The sequence below is a fragment of the Syngnathus floridae genome, chromosome 10 (genome assembly GCF_059516105.1).
Source record: "Syngnathus floridae isolate MCC-2025c chromosome 10, RoL_Sflo_1.0, whole genome shotgun sequence".
NCBI classification, from domain to species: Eukaryota; Metazoa; Chordata; class Actinopteri; order Syngnathiformes; family Syngnathidae; genus Syngnathus; species Syngnathus floridae.
In genome coordinates, this window is record NC_142422.1 from 883,691 (window position 1) to 907,477 (window position 23,787).

The following is a 23,787-nucleotide window of genomic DNA, read 5'->3' on the forward strand; positions in this document are numbered from 1 at the left end:
CACACCACAAACACCACAAAAACACACCCAAAAAACACCACACAAACACACCGCAAACACCACACAAACACACCACAAACAACACACAAACACACCACAAAAACACCACACAAACACACCACAAACATCACACAAACACACCACAAACACCACAAAAACACACCCAAAAAACACCACACAAACACACCACAAACACACCACAAACAACACACAAACACACCACAAACACCACAAAAACACACCCAAAAAACACCACACAAACACACCGCAAACACCACACAAACACACCACAAACACCACAAAACACACCCAAAAAACATCACACAAACACACTACAAACACCACACAAACACACCACAAACACCACAAAAACACACCCAAAAAACACCACACAAACACACAAACACACCACAAAAAACACCACAAAAAACACCACAAAAAACACCACACAAACACACCACAAAAACACCACACAAACACTACAAAAACACACCCAAAAAACACACCACAAACAACACACAAACACACCACAAAAACACCACACAAACACACCACAAACAACACACAAACACACCACCAACATCACAAAAATACACCCAAAAAAACACCACGAAATTACACTACAAACACCACACAAACACACCACAAACACCACAAAAACACACCCAAAAAACACCACACAAACACACCACAAACACCACAAAACACACCCAAAAAACACCACACAAACACACAAACACACCACAAAAAACACCACAAAAAACACCACAAAAAACACCACACAAACACACCACAAAAACACCACACAAACACTACAAAAACACACCCAAAAAACACACCACAAACAACACACAAACACACCACAAAAACACCACACAAACACACCACAAACAACACACAAACACACCACAAACATCACAAAAATACACCCAAAAAAACACCACGAAATTACACTACAAACACCACACAAACACACCACAAACACCACAAAAACACACCCAAAAAACACCACACAAACACACCACAAACACCACAAAACACACCCAAAAAACACCACACAAACACACCGCAAACACCACACAAACCCACCACAAAACACACCCAAAAAACACCACACAAACACACCACAAACAACACACAAACACACCACAAACAACACACAAACACACCACAAAAAACACCACAAAAAACACACCACAAACACCACAAAAACACCACACAAACACCACAAAAACACACCCAAAAATCACCACAAAAACACACCACAAACACCACAAAAACACACCCAAAAAACACCACACAAACACACCACAAACAACACACAAACACACCACACAGACATAGATCCCCCCCACACACACACCACACACACACCACACACACACCACACACAACACAACACACACACACAACACAGACCACACACACACCATTAGGTACACCACCATTTAAAGGTGTACTTACGTCGTTTGGCCACTAGATGGTGCCTTTTGTTAGTGTGAATATGTTTTTGTCATTGCATATATGTTGTTTTGTGTTTAAATTCGGGCCAATAAATGCAATTGCTATACAGACACCATGTCATTTGTGTCATAACATATAAGTTTCATTTGAAACCTTAGCAGTTATTTGAAACCCTCATTTCAAGCCTTAACTGTAATTCTGCGCACACACTGAATGTAAATGATATGAGACAAGTGAAACGAGCTTCCTTCTTTTATTAGGACTTTGAATGTGAACAAAATAAGAGCCTCCAAACCATTCCAAAAACCTTTATGTGTGTTCCCGTAAAGTAGAAGCATGAGGACATGGTCACATAGAAATGCTTACGTCAAAAAGTCACGACTGCAAAAACATCAGAACCCTGTTGCAAACAAAGCAGTATTGATTAGCAGCGACCTGTGCTGCCTTTTTGCTCCCAGTCGCAAAAAAAACGCACGCACGCACGCACTCCAGGGCATGGATCCGTCCGTCCGTCCGTCTGTCCGTCCATCACCTCCGACGATGCAAACCGGGAGCAGATTTGCCATCATCGGACTCCTTGCGTGACTGGGAAAACCTGCAGAGTCAGCATGTCCAAGCGGCCCTACGCAATGTTTTCTCATCAAGATGTCGGCTCGGCGGCAGCGTCATCTCGGGAGGCTTTTCTTGCAGGAATCCTTCCCGCTTTAAGTTACGGAGCTGGTCGCCTCGCTGGGAACGACGGTGGTCCTGCTTTGGCCTTTCCGCCTCCTCCCGCCGCCGCCGCCTCCGCCGGGTCCGTTCACCGGCCGGCCCCCCTTGGTCCTGTTCTCTGGGGAGACAAAAAGAAATATTAGTCACGGATGTATTGCGCCACCAAAAATTCTTTCTCCTACTTTTATTCTGTTTACATTTCCTAGCTACCTAAAAAATGTGGCAGTGTAACATCAGTACTTTGTTTTGTTTTTAGCAAACGGTGGAAGATGATTCGGTTGCCACGATGATGAACGCAATGTGCTGCTATTATTCAGACTGCGCTCGTTTTGTTTATCCGAGGCGGGCTCGCTCGCAACACTGACGGATGTCTGTTATGAAGTGCTTATGGCTCGGCGCACCTCCTGAGAGGAGAAAAGAGAAAACGTGCCAAAACGCTGGACAGTGTTTCGTATGCCAATGACAAAGCAAAGACCGTCATAAAAGTAGTTCCTAAGATTGGAATAGTACAAGTCTAAACAAAACACGACAACAACGGCGGCTTTGCTTTGTAAAATTCAAAAGCCTCATTCCGAGCCTCGCTCAGCATCAACACCTTGAACGTTTTTACCAGAGGGTTTATAATATTTCACCGCTCGTTGCTTTCCCCAGCGTCGTAATGAAATTCTTTCCAGGGCGAATTCACACGCGACTCATTTCTCAACGCCCAACAGCCGACTTTCCTCGACAAGGACCAAATTCACCGCGTGCGCTTTGCGGACGCGATATTGACCTATTGATTATGACGTGATGCAATTCACCTCTCGGGCAAGGTGTCTTGGGCACGACGCATTTCCTCCTGTCGGTCTGCGGAGGGCACGTCTGGGAGGGCCCGGCGGCCGAGGGGGTGCCTCGCGTGCGGGGGTGCTGCAGCGGGAGTCGGACCCGGGACTGAGTCCCTTTTCTGAATCCGCACGTTTTGTTTCTCTTGACGCACGAACCCCATTGGCTCCACTCGGACAGCTCGCACTCTGGAAAAGAAGAGGAGGGATCATTTCCTTTTGAAAACAAATAATTTTTACTGATAGGAGTACTTGTCATTGGCCCTTTTTGTTACTCAAATTATAAGAAAAAACACATTTAAAGTAACATTTCCCACACTTTCAATTCCAAAATGTCTTTATACAAAAATAATGAAAAAATAAATATAATAAAAAAAAAAAATCAAAAAATAAAAACATGAAAATAACAAATACATTCATTAAATAAATAAATAATTCATTAAATAAATACGTACGTACATACGTACATACGTACACACGCACACCCACGCACACCCACGCACACACCCACACTCAACCCACTCACTCACTCACTCACTCACTCACTCACTCACTCACTCACTCACTCACTCACTCACTCACTCACTCACTCACTCACTCACCCACTCACTCAACCACTCACTCAACCACTCACCCACCCACTCACCCACCCACTCACTCACCCACCCACTCACCCACTCACTCACTCACCCACTCACCCACTCACTCACTCACCCACCCACTCACTCACCCACCCACTCACCCACTCACTCACTCACCCACTCACCCACTCACTCACTCACCCACCCACTCACCCACTCACTCACTCACCCACTCACCCACTCACCCACTCACCCACTCACTCACCCACTCACGCACACGCAAATAAATAAATAAATAAATAAATAAATAAATGGCGGTGACTCACCCACACACTCCATGGTGTCGTTGGCCGGGTGCAGGCCTGAAGGGCAGCTGACGGAACATTTGCCGCTGTTCACATACAACCCCTCCTTGCATTTAATGCAAAACTTGCGTTCGAAACACATGTCGCAGTCGGGTTCGCATTCTGCAAGACACAGATGGAATGTTTCAGTGACTTGCCACCACACACACACACACACACACACACACACACAGGTGAGCGCGGGAATGAGAAGGAGCTGGTCACCAAACAACGCGCCAAAACGGGCGTGATTCAAAACATGGGACAACGCCGACGACAACGCTACTTCCTCACGAAGCAGGCGTTGGCGTCACAACGCCCGCCGCCGCCGCCGTCGCCGCCGTCGCCTTCCGGGAAGAGGGCAGATCAAAAGTTGGGAATCTTGCGATGCCAATTTTGGAGGCTTTGTTTGTGTTTCCGAGATGAGCTTAAAGAGCAGAGCGCTGACTCGGCCGCGTGTGGCTCGTCGCCACAATGACACCGGATCTAAACACTGCGCAGTTTAAAAGAGCAACTTAGTTTGAAATGAATGATTAAGCCGTACGTCATTCGGCGTCAAATGTGACATTTGACGTGAAAAAATACAAAAAAATCACGCTGGGTTTTCAGCGGTGCGAAATTTGTATTTTTTCCCACCAATGCATCAACAGACGTTGCTTTTGGATCATTGGCGGTCAGCTCGGACCCTCGCTACCGAGAATAGTGAGAAAGGTAGATAAGGACAAGACATGGAAAAAAAACTCATCAACAGCTAATAATAACACTACAAAACAACATGAAAATTCAATTTGTGTGAAAGTGATCACATAGCAAACATAGATTGTGGCTTTCTTTGGCATTTGCTCTTCAATTGAGGGCCAAATGGAAAATACAGATGTTCCCTCCTATAAAAAAGAAAAACAGCAGTCAATAATACATGTGTAAACATTTGCTTGAGAATTGTGTTCCAGAAGGTAAGCAGAAGCAGACTAACTTGCACGCCCACTTGCTGGCTCACCTCGGCTACAAAATACGGGAATGGCGCCCTCGGAAACGGACCTTTTTATTTTTTTGGGTAGATAAATACTTTTTTTTTTTTTTTTTGCTTGCGTGTGTGCAATAACAAATTGACATTTGCAAGAACTAAACATATGAAGCGAGCGAGCGAGCGGGACTCACGGGAACATCTGTTGTTGCCTCCCTGGATCCTCATGCCAAAGTATCCGGTGGGGCAGGAGGCCAGGCACACGCCCACTTGGCTGATGTTGCTGCGCACAAAGTAGATGAAGAGCTTGGCTTTGCATTTCAGGCAGCCGTTGTACTCGGAGCAGCGCTCGCAGCCTTTCGGGCAGGATGGCACAACCTCGCCGCTCACTGGCAAGAAAAAAGTTGAAAAAAAATAATGAAGAATAATGCGTGGTCCAATCATATTACATAGAAAGAAAGAAAGAAAGAAAGAAAGAAAGAAAGAAAGAAAGAAAGAAAGAAAGAAAGAAAGAAAGAAAGAAAGAAAGAAAGAAAGAAAGAAAGAAAGAAAGGAAAGCATGTCATTGTTTCCAGTAACATATGAAGCGCTATAATGAAGGACATTTGTTCACGGTCGACCTGATGAAATAACATGGTGATGTTTTCGGAGTTTACTGGCATGACAATGCGTATAGCAATAAGAAACATAAGGAATTAAAAAAAAAAAACATGCCATACAGATCTGGAGTAAATTATGAGAGAGCCACACAATTGTCTTTTTTTCCAGATTTTGCTTGTTATATAATGGAGGAAAATGAACATTTGTTTGATTCTATCAAATATCGACATAACTCCCAAATCGGTCATTTTTACAGAAAACAAAAATGCTTATTATTTTTTTATTTAATTTTTTTCCATAAAACAAAAAAGGTAGATTTGTGCAGAAAGAGGTTCTACCTACATATTTTTAGCTCTATCTACATATATATTTAGAAAAATAATCTCTCACCCTTGAAAAACGGCACCTATTTTTATTCTTATGAAAATCAAATATTACTTTCGATAATGGTTTTGGAAGAAAAAATAGGGCATATTATTTAAGAAAAAAAATTGGGGAGAAAAAAAATATTCAAATTGTAAGAGACTTCATTTTTTCAAGCTAAAACATTACATGCAAAAAAATACCCCACTAAATAATAGTTATTTTATAAAATCATGAAAATAATTCGTTTTTTTGTTTTTCAGATAGATAGTATGATGATATTATGAAGATGGAATATTTTCTTTGAAAAACTGTATGGCATATTCTAATATTATTGATGAGGCCGTCAGATTGATCTCACAGTAGTTTTGTCTTGGTGGTTGTCACATCGATACAAGCAAGCGTCATTCGGAACCGCCGCTCATCTTTGTCACGTCTCGCGCGCCCGTTCTTTCCCACACGCAAATATGGCAAACACAAGTCTCACTTGGCAACGGCCAGACGCTATCACGCCGAAGCAGACCAAATGGAATCAATCGCAGCCCGCGTCTGTCTGTCCGTCCGTTTTTCATAAACAAAGAAAACCCAATCGCAGCCCGCATCTGTCTGTCTGTCCGTCCGTTTTTCATAAACAAAGAAAACCCAATCTGCGGTCCTTACCACAAGGACTTGATTGTCAACAGCTCGTTTATCCACAGGAGACAACGGCGATGAACTTTTACGGCTTTCTCAGAACACGCAGTGCTGTTCGGGATGAGCGCTCGTCGGCTGCTCGCCTCGCCTCGCCTTGCCTTGCCTTGCCGTGCCAGGCGTCCTTTCAACAAAGTTTGGCCTTTCAACTCTCATATATGAACGTCGGCCTTATCGGCCCGCAGAGACGCACGCGCACTTTGCCAACTCCTCAGAAAAAAACAAACATCCATCCCCATGTCGTTAAGGTTTCCCCTTAAATACTTGCGGTACAAAATCTTTTGTCTCGGCTCGCATATTTTCTCTTGAATGTTGAAAAGCCAGCAGCAGCGGCAGCGGCAGCAGACAGGCGACAACGAGCATCAAAGCAAAGTCAGATGCGAACGGCGTGAAATCAAAACAACCACGGCGCCTCAGTTAACAAACAAACACCCCGCTTCACATACAAAATTCTTAGCCTAATAGCATAATTGCTAGCTGCGCTTTTGATTTCAAAGATGCGAGGACATCGAATCAAAGCGCATTCGTAACTATATGTCATCCGGATGGATGGTTGAAATCCTTGTATCGTATTGTATTTTATACATGTTTTCTGAAAACATTCAAACATTACTTGTGCAATGAAGCTGTCGTAGCTAACAATTTATTGTCTCGGTTCACAGTGTGCTATTTTTGGATCACGAATAAAGTCTTGGCTTGGACGTCCAAGTAACATTTTTTTTTTTCCCCCAGCATCATTGGCTGTGTGTGTCACACTGCACGGATCTTTTTGCTCGACATTAGCCCGCAGTAATAGTGTAGCTCCAAATAAATTGAAAACTAAAAGGTTGAGGCGCCAATGTTGCTATTGCTTGTGACGGTGCATTCAAATTGAGTTGTCGCCACGTCAAGCTCATAAGAAATCCGCTTTGTATAGAACTTCATCCATTGGTCCCCACAAACAACGAGACAAAGTACAACACTGCGGCATGAGGCTGGAAATCGCAGTTTGAAATCCTAACCCCAAGTTTAAACTCTGACTTAAAAGCCTGATTTAAAGCCTAAAGCCATCATCGGCTTATTGGTCGAGAGCTTAGTCACGGCAGCGACGAACGGGGGAGTATTACCGACAAAGGCGGCAGATTCGACCAAGAGATATTCCCCATCCGCATATGGTCTTATTTAAGAGAATGGTTTGATGTTGTTTGCTTCAAGAATGATTTACGGTGAATGTACCAGCCCAAAAACCACCAGCATCTGGCATTTCAAATGTCACCAATGGGGAAAGGTGGGATTTTTCGTTCACTTGTCGTTCGCTAATTTTGCTTTGTTATTGATTCACGATGTTGGGAGACTTTTTGGAGCGTGCCAAACAAATGGTGCTCGCTTGTGTTTCATCCGGGTGGTCACTCACCCCGTCTCTGCCTTCTGGCCTTGAAAGGTTTGGTGACATCACTGTCACCTACGGAACTGAGGAAGACCATCGTCAGCGCCAGCAGTCCCAGCTGCATAGTCTCTGTTGGTTTTTCCGGAAAGGCAAGGTCCCTCGCTGGACGACGTGGGGCAGAGGAATGTCCCTTCCTCTGCGAGTTAGGCCAATCCGTCCGTCTCTTGAACGATGATGATCTGCCACGCTGCCACTCTCTTATTCAATGAAGAGGATGATTCATCGTCAAAGTAAAACGGAGCCGGAGGCCGTCAACCCATGAAGCTGAAGGGTTAGGGTTTCTCTTCCTCGTCGGTGGTCACAGCTCCAAAGATCGATAAAAGGACAGAGGCGTGGCTCCTAGTGACGAGCTGCAAAGGCAGAATTGTCGGTGAGAAGGCTAGCGGAAGACACAGCAGACAACCGAGAACAGGTCGCTTTGAGGTATGACGTCGTTGAAAGGAGGCCAACATTTGACAAACTCCAGTCCCCGACCATCCTTCGTGTCCTGATTTCCGACGAGCTCGTGGCTGTCTGATTTGTTCCCGCAACGACCGTGAATGGCATTTCCCCTTTTCAAAGTCTTCCTCCGTGAAGTTTTGTAATCAATCAGGAATTTGCCGTTTTCTTTGGTTGGACTGTAAGATTGTCATCTCTTATCAGTGACCTAGCAGATGCTTAGCGAGTAGCAACATTGGTCAAATACCAAAAGAGCGAGCAGACAATTTGCAAAACTATATTTGGACTTGGATGATGACTGGAGTGTGTTTATGCTCACAATATTAATTGTAATCAAAACACATTCGGGACAGCTTTAGTGGAAAGGTCGAGGTGTATTTATAGCTCGCTTGCGACGAGGACACCGAGAAGACACGAGGACCCCGACCGACAATGGGTGGTCTTTACTTATGAGCGTGATAACCAAAGAAAAGGAAGACCATATTAGGCTGTTGTGCTCGGTGCCCTAAACAAACACAGGCACCGGGCGCTCGGTCGTCTCGCGCCGTTTAGCAATTAGCGTGGGTCCGAAGACTCGGAATGCATTAAGCTCGTAGATTTTCAGCTCCGTCTTTAAAAGCGTTGCAAAGTGCCGGCCGGCCGGGGTAATAAAAGTGAACGCTCCCAGGACCACGAGGCCAAGCAGCTTTTAGTTCTCTGAAGAAAAGTCATTAAATAAGAAGTGAGCCAAGAAGAGCCTTATAAATCAAGGTCAGCCATTGCCTGTACGTACCTAAGCGGACTTAAAGGAAGGCAAACAAGTCACAATGATGTGTGAGGCGGCCATTATCAGCGATAAATAAATGCTAACGGTGACATGCCAGTTAGCCTGGATGACACACGCAATTCAGGATGCATTATTGTCTCTGGTCATTTAGGCAAGTGCTTAGATAAGCGCTCAGGGATACTTAGTCGTTGCTAAACGGTGCTTAGTCATCATAATAAAAACACATCAGTGACACTCTGCAGCTCCGAGTTATATTTATAAGACGGAGCCAGAAAAAATGATGCAGCACCTGTTTGTTACTCCAAAGGAGCTGGCCACCAGCACACGGCTGGAGAAGAACGCTTGAGTAACTCCTCACTTGCGTCAGAGCCCCTTTTATAACCCCACAAAAGGACGGACGGACGGACGGACACTACGACCAAAGGGGCTCCTCCGGCTATCAATTCCCTTGGCCGTTTATGTGAGCGTAATTAAAAAAAAAAAACTAGTGTTTAAAGACCACCGCCACCATCAAGCCTTGAGGGCTCGGTCATTAAAAAGTCAGCGGATGAAACGACCTGCCTCCTTTGTAAAAACCCAAACAGGGATGCATGAATTATTTAATCTACCTGTGGATGAACCCTTGTGGGTGATGTTTAATCCAGCCACCCCCAACCTCTTTGTGCCAACACACTCGTTTTGTTAGGATGAATGGTCGGAAATATTGCTTTCTTGGTTTCGGCATCCCAAGAGATTTAGGAGTTACAACGTTACCGCTGAATTTAGTTGTTGCAATTAGTGAAGTCCTGTGCTTGTTTCTCATTCAAGTGACGGATCTTTCCTTTCCATCCCAAAACTCCAAAGGCTTTCATTTTATTGCCGGCCAGATGCTCGGTGCGCCATGTACTCGCTGTTCTTGGTGCGCCATGTGCCGAAGCAATTTTGATGTCTTCATTGCCTGTTGCAAAATTTGACGCTGAGCAGGATTGGTTCGTGCGAATCAATTAGCAATAGAGCTAGACCATCTGGGAGAAATCTTCTTTTGTTGTTTGTTTGGAAAGTTGTGCTTTTGGAAAGGCACAGGTGGATGCGCCTCATTTTGAAATAAAACTTTCAAGCCAATTCACAGAACACAAATATATTTTTGTGAATACGTGGCTCAGTGGCTAGAGCTCTACGCCACTAGACACGAGAACTCAGTGGTAAATTTGTCTGCCTCACGGTCCAAAAGTTACGGATTCAAATCCCGTGTCGGGTAAATTCAAGATGGAAATTTCCGTAGATTGTCTTTTGTGTTTAAAATCTCGCCTTTTGATGAGGAGCGGAAGCATTGAAGACGAAACGAAGAATGCGGCATTCTACACGAGTGAGTCATCTGTTTGTCGTCATTTGTGACCTTATCTGTGTGTGCTATGTTTCACATTAGTGGCTGGTTTCAAATTATATTAGCATCCTAGTTAATACTAAAACGAATCAAAGTCCTCAATATACAAAAGTCACGGAATTCCCAATCCTGTTTTGATCATTTGTCTTGACAATAATACTGGAGTAACCAAAACACAGACTTAAAATATCTTCTCCTCTTCGATATGAAATTGCTGTGACATGAAATTTTATCATGTGGACACCAGAAGTGAAGATAGGAGTTTTTAAGCAAGCCAATCAATGAAAGGATGAGAATCCAACATCGCAAATCAAATGGGGTATTTGTGAAATGAAAGCCAACCTGGACCACAATGAATCAAACTTATGGAAGAACATGTGTTTTCTGTACTGGTTGAAACATCTTCTCATGTTCTTCAAATCAAATCAAAGCGTGCAACCTCAGTGGTTTAACTGAAGATTCAAAACGAAAGTCTCTGGTGCGGCAGAAATGACAAGAACATTACCAGCTTTTCAATCAGAGTGCAACCGATTGTTTTCAAATATGGGAGACCCATATTTTTATGGGAAAAAAAAAAAAAGCAAGCCAGAGTTGCTCATGGATGACCACAAAGAAAACCAAAGCTGTTGTGACATGTACTTTTCCTAGCCGTTAGCTTATTATTGCCTCTATTTCCCCAACCACAAGAACACTCATCATGAACACAAACTTAGCATGTTAATTTAGCACAAAATGAGCCTTTTTCTACCTCCCTGTTTTCATGGTTTCCTCTTATTTTTATCTCCAGTTGAACTTTTCTAATCTTCAGTTGAGAACGCCAAAAATATAGTCATCACTCACTTAGCCTGGTGGCTTAGTCCCCGCTCGCAATTCTTCTGTCCACTCTCCTCCTGCTTTTATCTCTGGTCAAATCTTAATTGTCGCATCACTCCATTGTAAATAAGTCAAGTCAACTGATGGTTGGTTCGGTTCGCTGGCTCACTGCTATCAGCTTCAAGCCGCCTTCCTCCTGCTTTCATCTCTCTTTTCATTTGTAAATCATCAAACACACAATGTGTAACTTTTATGAAAGAATCATTTTTCACATGCTGATATCTCATAAGCAAAAAACAACAGAGAGGTTGCCTGATTGAATTAGACACATTTCCAAATACTAAAAAACAACTTTTAGTATGATTTAGTGTTTAACCACAATAAGAAAGAAACAGTGCCAATATGCCACATCAAAGCAGCTTGCAAAATCAAATCGAATCACTGTCATTACACAAGCTCAAGTGGAAAGAAATCAGAAATAAATGGAAAGGAGCAACCCACCTGTGCCAGGGTTCACTCGGTACACTTTATTTTCCTAAAAAAAAAAAAAAAATGTAATATCAGAAAAAAGGGTCAAATTAAGAAAATAAAAATATTCCCATTGGAATAAGCCTGCTTGATGTTTTTCCTTTTGTCTTCAGTTCAATGTGTTTCTATTTCAATGCCATTCGGCTGTGGCTTTTCTATTCCAATTCGTCGGAGCCATCAGATGCCTCCCATTGCTGCGACTCGGTGGACTGACTGACTGACTGAGTGAGGGAGGGAGGGAATGTGTGTGAGAGAGCGTGAGATAGAGGTGATATTTGCATCCAATAGTCCCAGCTACCAGGACCTGCTCAAGCCCCGCCCACAAACTCTACGCTCACAAGAAACGCTGCTGCCCTGCACTGCACTGCACTGTAATAATTCTTTGCTATCGTGTATGGTGCCAGAATGTTTTGTATTTGTGTTTTAAAACCAACTTTTGAATGAAGGAAAGTTGCAAGAGGGCATTTGTACCTGCAGCGCAAGTGCAAAAATAAGCTAACCGTTTTCAGTCGACAGCAAGTGGCAAGTATAAGGCAAAATCAATCAATCAATGGCCAAAAATCAACATTTCACCAAAGTATTTCTACAATTAAAAAAACGACACTCAACTTTGGTGCATCTCCAGATACCGCAAAAATATGGCTTAGTAAATTTGAAAGGACTATCGGCTTATTTACAGCACGATTGAGAAGATTTGTCCAAACTCAATCCAGAATGTGCCATCTATCCGTGCGCCGCGTGAAACGACTACCGCTCCCGTTGATAGATTTATCTTGAGAATGAAGTTACGCCACAGTCTATTTGTTTTTCTTCATCCCGTGGCCAAGCCAGGGGAAAAGAAAAAGTGCATTTTAAAGCACGGCTGCACATCATCATCACTTGATCTCTGTGGCTGCCAGTCAAGCATTTTGATGCGTGCGCTGACAGAAAAACAGACACAGCACATGTGAATGCGGCCAAACGCCGGAGTGAATTATGACAATGTTTCATATAGATCATTTTGTCATCCCGCTTGTGTGTGTTAGATTGGTCGATATTAGAGCATGGAGCACACTAGCGGTTGGCAGTTGCGGCGAGGGTCTGGGTTCGACTCTGTTGGCTTCAGTAAAGACTAAAGCCTAATGTCAAACTCAACCCCAAGAAGACCTTAAAATGAACTCCAATCCCAAAATCAACTAAGCGCTAATAAGCGCTAACAGAAAGAAAAGAGTTCCTCTGAATTTGCCAGCACCTTTATTATCTCGATAACAACCTGCACGGACGGAGAAGGTCCACCGTCGGCCAAGAAGGCGTCCCGGAGGAGCCCTAAAGCCGAAGCGAAACGCTTCTTTCCGTGTCACTGACGAGAGCGCTTATGCGTGCAAACAATGCAACAAGTGGTCATCATTCCTGCTTTGGCCTCAAAGCCGAGTACAATTATAGGCAAGGAGCTAAATGGAGCTTGAAGAAAGACCTTTACTAATGAGACCGACGGTCCAACTGTTGAACTGTGAAGAGGAATGAGCCAACTCAGACAAGGCATCGAGATAAAACCGTGACTTGTGTTTCATCAGGATGCTTGACAAACTCTTTGATAATGAACTGTGAAGTACACGTTATGCTTTCCTTGATCTTTATCATTTCCTTCACAATTGAATCTATTAGGACACAGAACAACCTGTGCTTCGGAATTCGAGTTTGCCCAGGACATTTGGAGCGGTTCAAAGCAAAACACTTTCAGGTGTTCAAATCTGAGCCCCTTAGCTGAAATAAAGGTGTTACTTGAGCAAATAAAAATAAAAAAGGCTTTCAAGGGATATATGAGGACACGTGGGGGCAAAAGACAACAGAGCCAAAGAAACATGAAGTTGGAGTTGTTCGAAATGTGCCATAAGGAGAGTGGCACGGTCCAACCTTAGTCATGGTTGTAAAACGACAAAAACAAAGAACAAAATGTTCACTTGAATCTCACAGGTGTTGGAATCACTTTGCACTTTCTTGGAAGTATTGTTCAAATCAGTAGATAGTCTCAGCCTAGACTGATCCCAGGCACTTGGAATGACTCATCCACCACGGGTGTGACCCAGGGCTCTATCTCGGGGGCACTTCTCTTCCTAATCCAGATCTATGTATGTCCCAGGTTCCCACCTTTTCATCATTGTGCCAACATTTTTCTTTTAGCAGAGATAAACTTAGCAGAACCGAGTCCACTCTGGCCAAATCCAGACACTTCAATCTACAGTCTGCAAGTCTTCTACGAACTAGAAAGGATTCTTTGAAAGAGCAGATAGATACAACCTCTTAAATGAGGTCAAGCACTGAGAATATCTCGGTACGTTTTCTGATCTGGACCACATGGCACTAAAAGGCTCTACACATTCCAAAAAAACAATGGATCTGGCAGTTGTTGAGGCAGTAAACAAGCTGATGATGAAGTTCTATCACCATGCAGTTAGACACCTGCATCCAAAAGTAGGTGCTTGCATCATTTTGGCCTGCAGAGAAAAAAACAAAAAAAAAAAGCTATTCTGAGTCAGCGAGACCCTAGCTTGTACCAACATTGAACACCTAAACATCCATACACCGCTGGGAACAAATGTCCTGAATCAAATCCACAGCTACCAGGAGTAGACACAGTGCGAGAGCCAAGGCCTCCATCTGGTGGCCAGACATCTGCTACGAGTGGGATAAAACTGCAATTGTGCTTGGATTAGAAAAAGCGAAATGCGCCAAGAAAGAACATTGGGTGAAACCTGATCATTGCGGATACTCGTATCTCAACTCAGAAAGCACATGGAAGTGAACAGAGAGATATCCTTCACCTGCTTTTAGCCTTCTAAATTCCCCAAGTCTTCAGAACCGGACTATCCACGTCAAGACAACATCACCGAGTTGATTCATTATTAATTATGTGCCAGCCTCTGAATTTGAAAATTGGGTGTCTGCTTAGTCACAGAATCTAAATTGAGAGTATTGTTAAAAAAGGTGTTAGCTCGTTTATGTTCTCCCACATACTCAACTGGAAAGCCTACAGTTGGTACTTTTGGAAACTCCATCGTAGCATGTGCGTACAACTCAAATATTCAATATTTTAGTTTATTTGACTAATGTCAGAACATAAGAGGGTAAATCAATAATTGTGTACATTCGCAGCCTGCTGCTTTGCGGTCATAAACATCAGGAGTACAGCATTTTATCGCAATTATTCAACCTCATAAAATCATAAAATGCCAAGTGAAAATAAGATCGCCGCCCCCCCCCCCCTTGTTCATTGGAATCATTGCAGTTCCAAAAACAAGATTTATCACGTTTCAAACGACGTGCCCGGGAGACGGCTAACATGTGTTTGCCATATTGGCGCTCACGGACTCGCTATCACCTTACTGCAAGACGTGCTGCTGGCTCTTTAAATCTTGCTCTTAATACGTCCAGTCACATCTCGTGTCAAAATCACTCAAGCTCAAAAATAAAACCAAAAATGTGGGGGCAGGTTTTTTTTGGGGGGGGTGGAAGGACATGACTAATTTGCACTTTGCAACTTCAACGAACATAAGTTTTATTTCATACCAGGTGGAAGGACCTCTTTGTGGACGCAAAAGCTTTGCTAACTCTCTTAAAGAGGACATAACATCAATTATTTTGCAGGACTGTTGGTTGTTTCATGATTCGGCTCATTTGCATAATACCGACCTCCCCCACGCCAAGTTTCTTTGCCTATAACATGACAGCTTGCCCGGGCAAAAAAAAAAAAACGGTGTCACTTTCAAGCAAAGACGAATTATCGTGTCTCAACTATAAAGTAGCCTGAGCTGCAATTTCAGCACAGATTAGCACTAGCTAACAATAATGCTCCTGCACATACATGTTTTTCTCTCCACTAGTCATTAAAATTTGTGTAACTTGGCCGCTTGGTCATGAAGTTCTGCTTCCAGCAGTGAAAATGGAATCGAATGGTATGCATTTCAATCGGGGTTAAGACTGGAAAGGTTGGGTCAGGGCGATTTGACTTTGTGTAATTGCGGAGGTCATAAACAAGAGATTGCATTACTGACATAAACAGTAAACATCATTTAATACCTCATAAAAGAAGTGTGGCCTTGGTACGGATTACATTTTAAAACCCTACTCGATCACAATGGCCATGTTTTCACTATTTTTTTTTTTTTTTACAACGTGCCCAAGTTCTTGACAGCGCATTGCTAAAGGACTTCTTGTTACCCTTATTTTCGCCCTGATTTAAAAAAAAAAAAATCCTTCAAGAACAGCAAAAAACAAAAACACACGCATTTTAATGATATAAACAAAACGGTTGTGTAATCCAATCATAACTCAATTACACTTGTCCATTTCCTAGCATGCAATTTTATCCAGCGAGGATTTTTATTGAAGATGTTTTGTTTTTCACAAGATTTGTCTTTAATTGAAGAAAGAGGAAGCCATCCATTGGCCAAATGTGAAGTAAGCGGCTATAAACAGCCCAGTGAGTCACAGACGGCTGTATCAAAACTGGATCCTCTCTCGCTGATTGAAGCTGGCCTGTTCAGATTAGCAATTGGACGTCCCCTATCGCCAGAAAAGTACTTTCGTCCTGTTTTGTTTTTTTCTCAGCGTCCAATGTACTTTTGTCAGGATGGAACATTGATCCAGACGGGAGAAAAGCCAGTTATGACACAAAGAAGTCCACGGTGATTCGCTTAGTGTTAAGGGATGAAGACAATATGAGCTCGAGTTGAACAAAATGCGGATTGACGTCATTCTGAAACAGATTAGAAATCATCTGGGACCTTCTCCCTTGTGCGTGCTCCCAAAACAAATGGTCAAGCCTATTTTCTCAAAGACATGTCTGCTAGACAGTTTAAGTGAGTCGGACGTCTTAAAGCTGTCAGCCTCGTGGTTGAAAAATGATGTTCATTTATTACAGACACGTCAATTGTGCGGTCTTGCACGAGGGTACGTTTTATTCAAGACACGCTTTGTTTGACCCAAATTACATAGCCCGTTGTAACACGATCGCCAAAACGGGGCTCCTTACACATCAAGATGTCCCATTTTGAAAAGCGGTTCAGAGTGCAACAAAACAAAGGCAAAAATCTTCACACGATTAATGTTCCCGGAAAGAGCTTATGAGTCACTTCGACTGTCTACAAATTGTTCGCAGGCCAGAAACGGATTATCCCTAAATGCTGCACAAACACAAGACTCCAATGATTATGTGCACATCACGGTGCCAGTGAATATTTAGTCTAATTTGCAAAAAGGTGCCTCCAGCGCACTGTTTATTTAAGCTTAATTACCTTTTAAAACGGGAAAAATGTACCATTACATTCTGCCAAGCTCTGCCAAAAATGTGTTGCAGCTTTTTGCGTACGGTGTTAAAAACGCTCGTTATACATTTCACGGTGTGGCTTCGTCAACGTTCAACGAGCGCGGCGGTGCCCCGCCTTTGCCGCTTCGCCTTTGGTGGTCCTCCGACGCTATCTAACGCCGATTTAGTCCTGTGCAGGATAGAACCGAATCACAAAGCACGCTTCTGAGAACAAATGGGTTGTTTTTAAACGAGGGCCCGACAATTGTGGATTCTTTTTTTAGCCTGATGCCGATATTTGTCCGAATGTGAGCTAAGAAATGTCACCGTTTCATAAAAAGGGCGCACGGACAATGGAAGGCTTCTGAGTGACTCCGGCATGAGCGAGCCCATACATAGGCAAGCGAGGGATATTGGGCAAAGTTGAACGTAACATTACCCCAGCAAGGGAGTAAGACAAGCAGCAGCACCAAGAAATTTATGGGATCCCGCGGAGACGATCACGGGGTTTGCCAAAAACTCCGTTGCATCCAGTTTGAGGGAGTGACTTTGGTTTGAAGGCAGCAAGTCTAATTTACAGGTCCTCGTTCCCACCGTGAAGAGTGTTGTCGTTGGCCAAATGGCCGTTCTCTTCACCACGGTTCGAGTAGGGCAGATAGCCAGGAAGGTTTACAGCAGTAAATCAGATCACAAGAGTTCACCAGAGAAGTGCGAACCCGTCGAACCCTCCCCTCGCGTACACCAAACACACAGACCGAGACGACCTAAGAGGTGGGCTCGGTCCGTTTGCAAACAATATCTGGTGGGATTCCCGTCACCGCAATCGACGGTGAACCCTCCGAACCTTGCTGCGCGCCCAATATAGTCGGACCGAGACACTCCAAGTCCTTCATACTTGGTATGCACCAAACAAGACCACTTAAGTGGTCTGTTTGCAAATCAAATTCGAGTGCGGTCAGCTCAAATGTGAACGCGACTAAGACAATCAAATGTTCCATTCAAACATCTGGAGGGAAAGGTCAGTCATTGTTTGCAGGCGCATCCATGACGTTCCCCATCACCTTGACGGTGGCCGTTAAAGGACTTGAAACGACTTTGACCCGCACGCACGGGTCTTTGCAGGACCTAATTTCGATGATTAGTCAGTTTTCCATGGCCGTTACCAAGACTCGTTGCCAGGATTTCCCCTTCTTGCTCCAACTTTCGGTCCACTCCGTAAAGCGGTCATAGTGGCCTTCCTTCCTTCCTTTTCTTCTGGCAGCTTTCTCACAACCACTCAAAAGTACCCAGCTCAGAATAGGTCGTGAAAATGAAACGGCCGTGAAAAGTGGCCCGCTGGGGTTCGTTTCCTTACAAATATGCAAACTGGCCAAAATGGCATTTCTGAGCTGGGAGACCATGAACACCACCATCTGGGTCATTTCTTCTCTCAAAGTCATGCTGGTTAGGTGCTCAGGGTTAGAAACAAGGAAGGCAAGAGAACCTTCGACTTTCTCCAGGGTCAACACATTTGAATTGAAGTCAGTGAGCGCTTGCTCTGGTCTTGAAGACCTGGTCTCGAAGACCCGGTCTCGAAGACCTGGCCTCGAAGACCTGGTCTCAGCCTACGTTGGTCCGGTTCTTACTAACTCTACCACTCGTCCATTAAGTATGAAGTGAATCTTTGACTTACGTAGTATCTGTGACCACTTCCACTGTTTTCATTAGAACTCCGACTACTGTTTTTGTTTTTTGTACAATGCAACGTGTTAAATAAACAGCAAATGTCAGTTTGGATACGTTTTCTGACCACAAAGGACAGATTGAGTTTGGATCTCGTTGGTTTTGTTTTCTGAAATAGCCAAAGAAATAAGTTGACCATCCAGGTCAAGCTTCTCTTGCACAAAACTCTGAAAGGGGCCAAAATACACTACTGGCCTGAGCGATCGGAATTCTGGCCCTAAATGTTCCAACACTTTCACTTGCTCTTGTTACAACCCTTGGCAGAATATTTTTAGACTGTTTCCTTTCATAAACATTGGTGCGTTTACAGATATGTTGCAAGGAGAGCTGAAAGAAATACATTTCAAATGGCCTTTTATTTACACTGCTAATTTAAAACAACAGAATGGACCCAAAGCGCTTTCCAATCAACCAAAGACATGAAGTAAAAGTGGTGGGGTTCTTCTTCCTGACTGCTTCAACCATTTATTTGACTTACAATGGCACCAGAAAGTTTGTTTTGCTCCTGAGTTGAGTTCCTTAATCAAGTTGGCAGATGAGAAGGAAAATTGGAAGAGCCTGCCTGTGTCAAGATCCTGAGAAGAGTCAGCTCTTCTTTTCACGCACGTGACACGAATCCGAAAAGGACCGTCCGTCCGTCCGTCCGTCGTGTTTTCTCAGTGAGATCAGGATGGAGAAGTGGCTTTTCCCACAGACCCTCGACCCTCCGCGAGCACTGTCTGGAGACCAAGACAGGTTCCAGGTGGTCTGGCTTTTGATCCTCACCAGTGCGGATCCCTTGGAAAGATCATCCGGCGTAATTGTTTGTTTTGCAGGCCGCTCGGGGGGAAACGGTAGCGCCTCGCTTCCCCTTACGAGGCATGACTTCAGCGGTGGCAGCTCACAGCCTCGCCGTGACGCAGACCTCCCCGGCACATAGGCCCATAGGCCTCTCTGTCATCCCTATCTAATCCAAAGGGCAGCAGATAAACGCTGAAGATGGGATGCGGCCAGATAGAGGAAAGGGTGGACACTGGTTCCATTCAGCCAGAGAACATTGTTGGCAAGAGGCGCTCTGGCGCCCAAGCCAATCTTCAACTCGCTGTTTATATTAGCAGCTAGAAATGGTGGGAAGAAAGCAAGTACAAATACTTAAGGAGATTTGGGTTTTTTCCATCCGTGGAGACAATAGTCACGATTCCCTTATTGTCGTGAGACGGTACACAAAATGACGTAGTGCAGCCTGCAAAATGGTTCCATTAACGTCACTTTAAATTACGGTTGTTTATACTATCACGCTCCTTTAATAATTTCCCCATGAGCAAGCGAAAGCTTAACGAAAAAAAAAAAAAAAAAGAAGAAGAGAGTTTAACTCACTGAGTTCACCTGGAGGACTTGTTGAGGGATTTTCCATAATGAATGAAGTTTTGGTTTTGGAACAGCAGTTGTGGCTCACAGCCTGATGGTGACAAAGAGCTTAAAGAGGTGCTCTGTAAGTCATTAGCAACACATTTTCCACTTAGTCACAAATACGTGCGTGCCTTTATTCATTGTCAAACAGTCCAAGCTTGTTTTTCTCAGGATTTACATCATTTCCTAAAAAAAAGAGGTAGTGGGTTTTTTTTTTATTGCTGTCATCAGCGTGGGGTCTTTATGAAAATAAAGTCATTGACATTTTAACATCTGTAACGGTCATATACGTAAATGTGAAATGAAGCGGAGTTTGAATCTCAACCCCAGAAAAGCTTGGGTTTTGAGGACCTGGTCTCAGCCTACGTTGGTCGGGTTCTAGTCTCACTCTTGACTCAGATCAAAGTTTGGATCTTAATAAACTTGGTCTCAGCCTTCGACAGTTTTAGTCTTGACCTGGACTGGATTGATCTTGACCCTTCAAAGTCTTGGTCTCCTCCTAGCTAAGTCTTAGGCTACTTTAAACTTCTCCAAGTCCAGATTTGTTCACTTTTGGGGCCGTTTGAAGGCATGTTACAAATTACCAACACATTTGCCAGACAAAAACATTTTCAATCACTTTATCACCTTTTGGAAAGGATCAATATTGTGGGATTCATCCTCACATGATCTTTATTTTCTTCTGGGTCCAGTCAATTGTCAAAACGGGCCGTGGTATCTCAGCATAGAAATGAAGAGTGCGACACAGAAGAAGACAGAAGCTCCTAGCTGCGTCTTCCCTTTCCAGTGCTTACCAATGGAAGCAAAAATGCCTTTCCAATGACAACTGTGAAGGAAATAACTCTTGGACGGTGTTACAAAGTGGCTTTCAAGTTTCAAGATAGTGAAAGTTGATTTGTGATGGTGTTTTTTTCTTCTTCTTCTTGCGAACTTCCAAAATGTTTCGATGGAATAAATGTAGTATCCAAAATCAGTTTTGACACAATGGTGACTGGCATGATTTTTGGTCCACATCGGTCCTTTAAATGGTTCTTAGAAGCCATACAAATGGAATCATTGTTTAATCCCATGAGGGATTTGTATTTATTTGTATTTGTTTGGAAGCCATATAAATGGAGGGATAATTGTTTGATCCCATGCGGAATTTGCATTTATTTGTATTTCTTCGGAAGCCATATAAATGGAGGAATAATTGATCCCATGTGGAATTTGAAAGGTTGCTCACTTACATAAGAAATGAATAGCCTCAAATAACCATGGTTGTTTGTCATCAATTAAAAAAAAAGCATGGGGGAAAAAAAGCACAAGTCATAAAATGGTGACCAATTTACAGAATTAAAGAAGTATTTGAACCCAAATCAAAACATGTGTTTGTACTTGATGGAGGAAGACTTATTAGCATGCGCAATGAGAGATTTCTTGTACCAGATTTTTGGCACACTCTTCTTTCCGGAAAATCACTAAAGCTTTCAAGGAACTCTAAGCTTGGCACTCCACGCATGACTTACTATGGTTCATCTTGAGCCACTCTTTCAATACAACAAATTCAGCATAGGAGTAAGACAAAATGCAAAACTCCTCCAAATAGTCTTCATCAGCTGTCAATCATCATCTGTCTGAGCTCGCTGGTGTTCCCATTTTTTCTTCAAATTTTATTTTATTTTTTTACTCAAAGCACAGACTCTGCGAGCGTTGAAATATTCTCCACAAATGCACACAGTGAAGTACATTTCAATGTTACACTGAGCTTGTTTAACTTAAACCTTAGCCACAACTGCGTAGAGATTCCGAGCACCTCTGCCACACAGGAAAACATCTGGATCATCATATGTTTGTCATATGTATATCCTCAAAGGTTTTCCAAGCAGATTCCCACTGCAGTAAAAAAAATCCTCACTAGGAGGCATTGCACAGACGGCTCTTAAAGTGTGTTGTTCATGATTGTGTACTCACTGTACATTTGTGGCTGTTCCCTAAATGGTGCCCTTGTTATAAAATTTTGCAAGAATGCACTTATCTGCAATATGGCGGAACATACGCGGCAACATGTTTCTGCTGAGACATTTTTCTATACCACTTATTCTCACTAAGATATCAGCAGGCAAACAAAGTTGACTTTAGAACATTAAACCAGAAGCAAAGTTAATAAAGACTTACTTGGATTTGAAGAGGTTTTGTGTTGTTGTTCTCCTCAACAACAAAACTGTATAGAACCTTGAGGAAGAAAAGAGAAAAGAACATTATAGTTTGCCATCTTGCTCATCTGCCAATTAAAACACTAAGCTCAAATCATTTCCGTATTAACATATTTTGTTTGACTACGTTACATTTAGCCTATCAATTTTAGCATTTGGCAGCAAATGCAATATTCTGATGAACTCATCATTGTCAATGGTAGCACACAAGTAACTTACTGCAAGAATGGCACATTGTGCCCCGTGGTAAAACATTCAAATAGGATATTGGATTGTTTGTCTCATCTTGATAGCGACTTTGCAGTTTTATGTAAGCTAGTCATGTGATGCTAACTGTAATTCTCGGTGGGACTGCGACATACTACCAGCACTGCTTGTTTTGACAGATACAAAACCATTACCTGCACCATCTCTGTCCTTTTCTTCATCCATTGGTTTATACTTTTTTTTTTGGTACGCCCTGTTCGATAAGTTTGCTTGATTTTGTAGTGCTACAGACGTGTTTCCAACAAACCTGGTAGAAGGGGACTCTCTGATGGTCAACGGGTCGTTGCAATGTCTTTTTGGGCTTGTGTCGTTCATAGAGACCCAACGTCTGCCGTATGTCGGAGATGAGGCCCGCCAAACAGCACCGCTGTCCGCTTTCTGTCGATATTGTGGTGTAAGAAGCATGAATGCGTTTCTTTTTTATGTTACATAATAATTACCGCTTCAATCAAACATTTGCAATAGCTCATCGGCATTGTGATAAAAGCCAAATAATAATAAATTATTGTATTTCTTCTTTTAAGTTGTTTCCTATCAATAATGAATTAAAAAGTTCGCAAACCTTCGTCGGTGTTTTATGGTACTGAAAAAATATTATTTGTATTTCAAATGAAAATATTTATTATTTACGTTTATTGACAGGTTTGCTCGGGTTGGGTGCTGTCTGATTGGCCGTCATCGTCGCTCTCCAATGACGTTCTTCCGGCTAATGTCTGCTCCCATTTAAGGCTTGTTCCCGTCCACGCCGTCCCAATCGCACCTTCCGGCCTCGCCGTCCGTGACAAAGCCATGAGTTTCAGAAGTGGTGGTCAAAAGGCATAGAAATTAGTGGACTGGGTGCAGTACAACATGTTTCCCGCAGAGGGCGCCAATGCTCTATGGTTGAATATTCTATGACTGTTTCGGTCCTTTCATAGTTTGTGATATTCGATGTTCAATAAAGTGTTGAAAATAGGAGAGTGTATCATTAAAGCTGCCATTTTCCAGTGTACCTAATAACAGAGCACTTCATTAGGGAAAAATCATAGTCAAAACTTACCTGAAAGTGAAAAAGGGAC

The 23,787-nt window shown here is 43.2% G+C and overlaps 1 protein-coding gene and 1 long non-coding RNA gene across 9 annotated transcripts; one reads left to right on the forward strand and one right to left on the reverse strand.

Annotated features, from left to right (window-relative positions):
• Positions 1–1,698: 1,698 nt before the first annotated feature.
• On the reverse strand, positions 1,699–23,765 carry rspo1 (R-spondin 1). 8 transcript variants are annotated; one of them, XM_088387752.1, is made up of 9 exons: positions 22,977–23,060; positions 22,425–22,481; positions 20,235–20,316; positions 11,846–11,879; positions 7,932–8,314; positions 5,080–5,274; positions 3,904–4,044; positions 2,976–3,185; positions 1,699–2,293 (listed from the first exon to the last, which is right to left on the reverse strand). In XM_088387752.1, the coding sequence occupies exons 5-9, from the start codon at positions 8,026–8,028 to the stop codon at positions 2,169–2,171; spliced, it is 768 nt and encodes a 255-aa protein (XP_088243878.1). In that variant the 5' UTR covers positions 8,029–8,314; positions 11,846–11,879; positions 20,235–20,316; positions 22,425–22,481; positions 22,977–23,060; the 3' UTR covers positions 1,699–2,168. The 8 variants fall into 8 exon arrangements, with proteins under 8 accessions (XP_088243878.1, XP_088243876.1, XP_088243872.1 ...); XM_088387750.1 differs by having other exon boundaries at positions 22,864–23,000; XM_088387746.1 differs by lacking the exons at positions 7,932–8,314; positions 20,235–20,316 and adding an exon at positions 23,360–23,765 and having other exon boundaries at positions 22,977–23,107.
• LOC148391544 (uncharacterized) lies at positions 22,822–23,683 on the forward strand. The gene is made up of 2 exons (XR_015860962.1): positions 22,822–23,123; positions 23,372–23,683. It is a non-coding gene; the product is annotated as an uncharacterized LOC148391544 (long non-coding RNA).
• Positions 23,766–23,787: the final 22 nt, after the last annotated feature.

Bases quoted from the DNA above. Each gene is read 5' to 3' on its own strand.
- rspo1 (XM_088387746.1), bottom strand. From the start codon at position 23,408: ATGACGGCCAATCAGACAGCACCCAACCCGAGCAAACCTGTCAATAAA. The intron at 4,045-5,079 runs GTGAGTCCCGCT...TGTGTCTTGCAG, and splicing joins AGGCAACAACAGATGTTCCC to AATGCGAACCCGACTGCGAC. The intron at 3,186-3,903 runs GTGAGTCACCGC...CTTCTTTTCCAG, and splicing joins CGACACCATGGAGTGTGTGG to AGTGCGAGCTGTCCGAGTGG.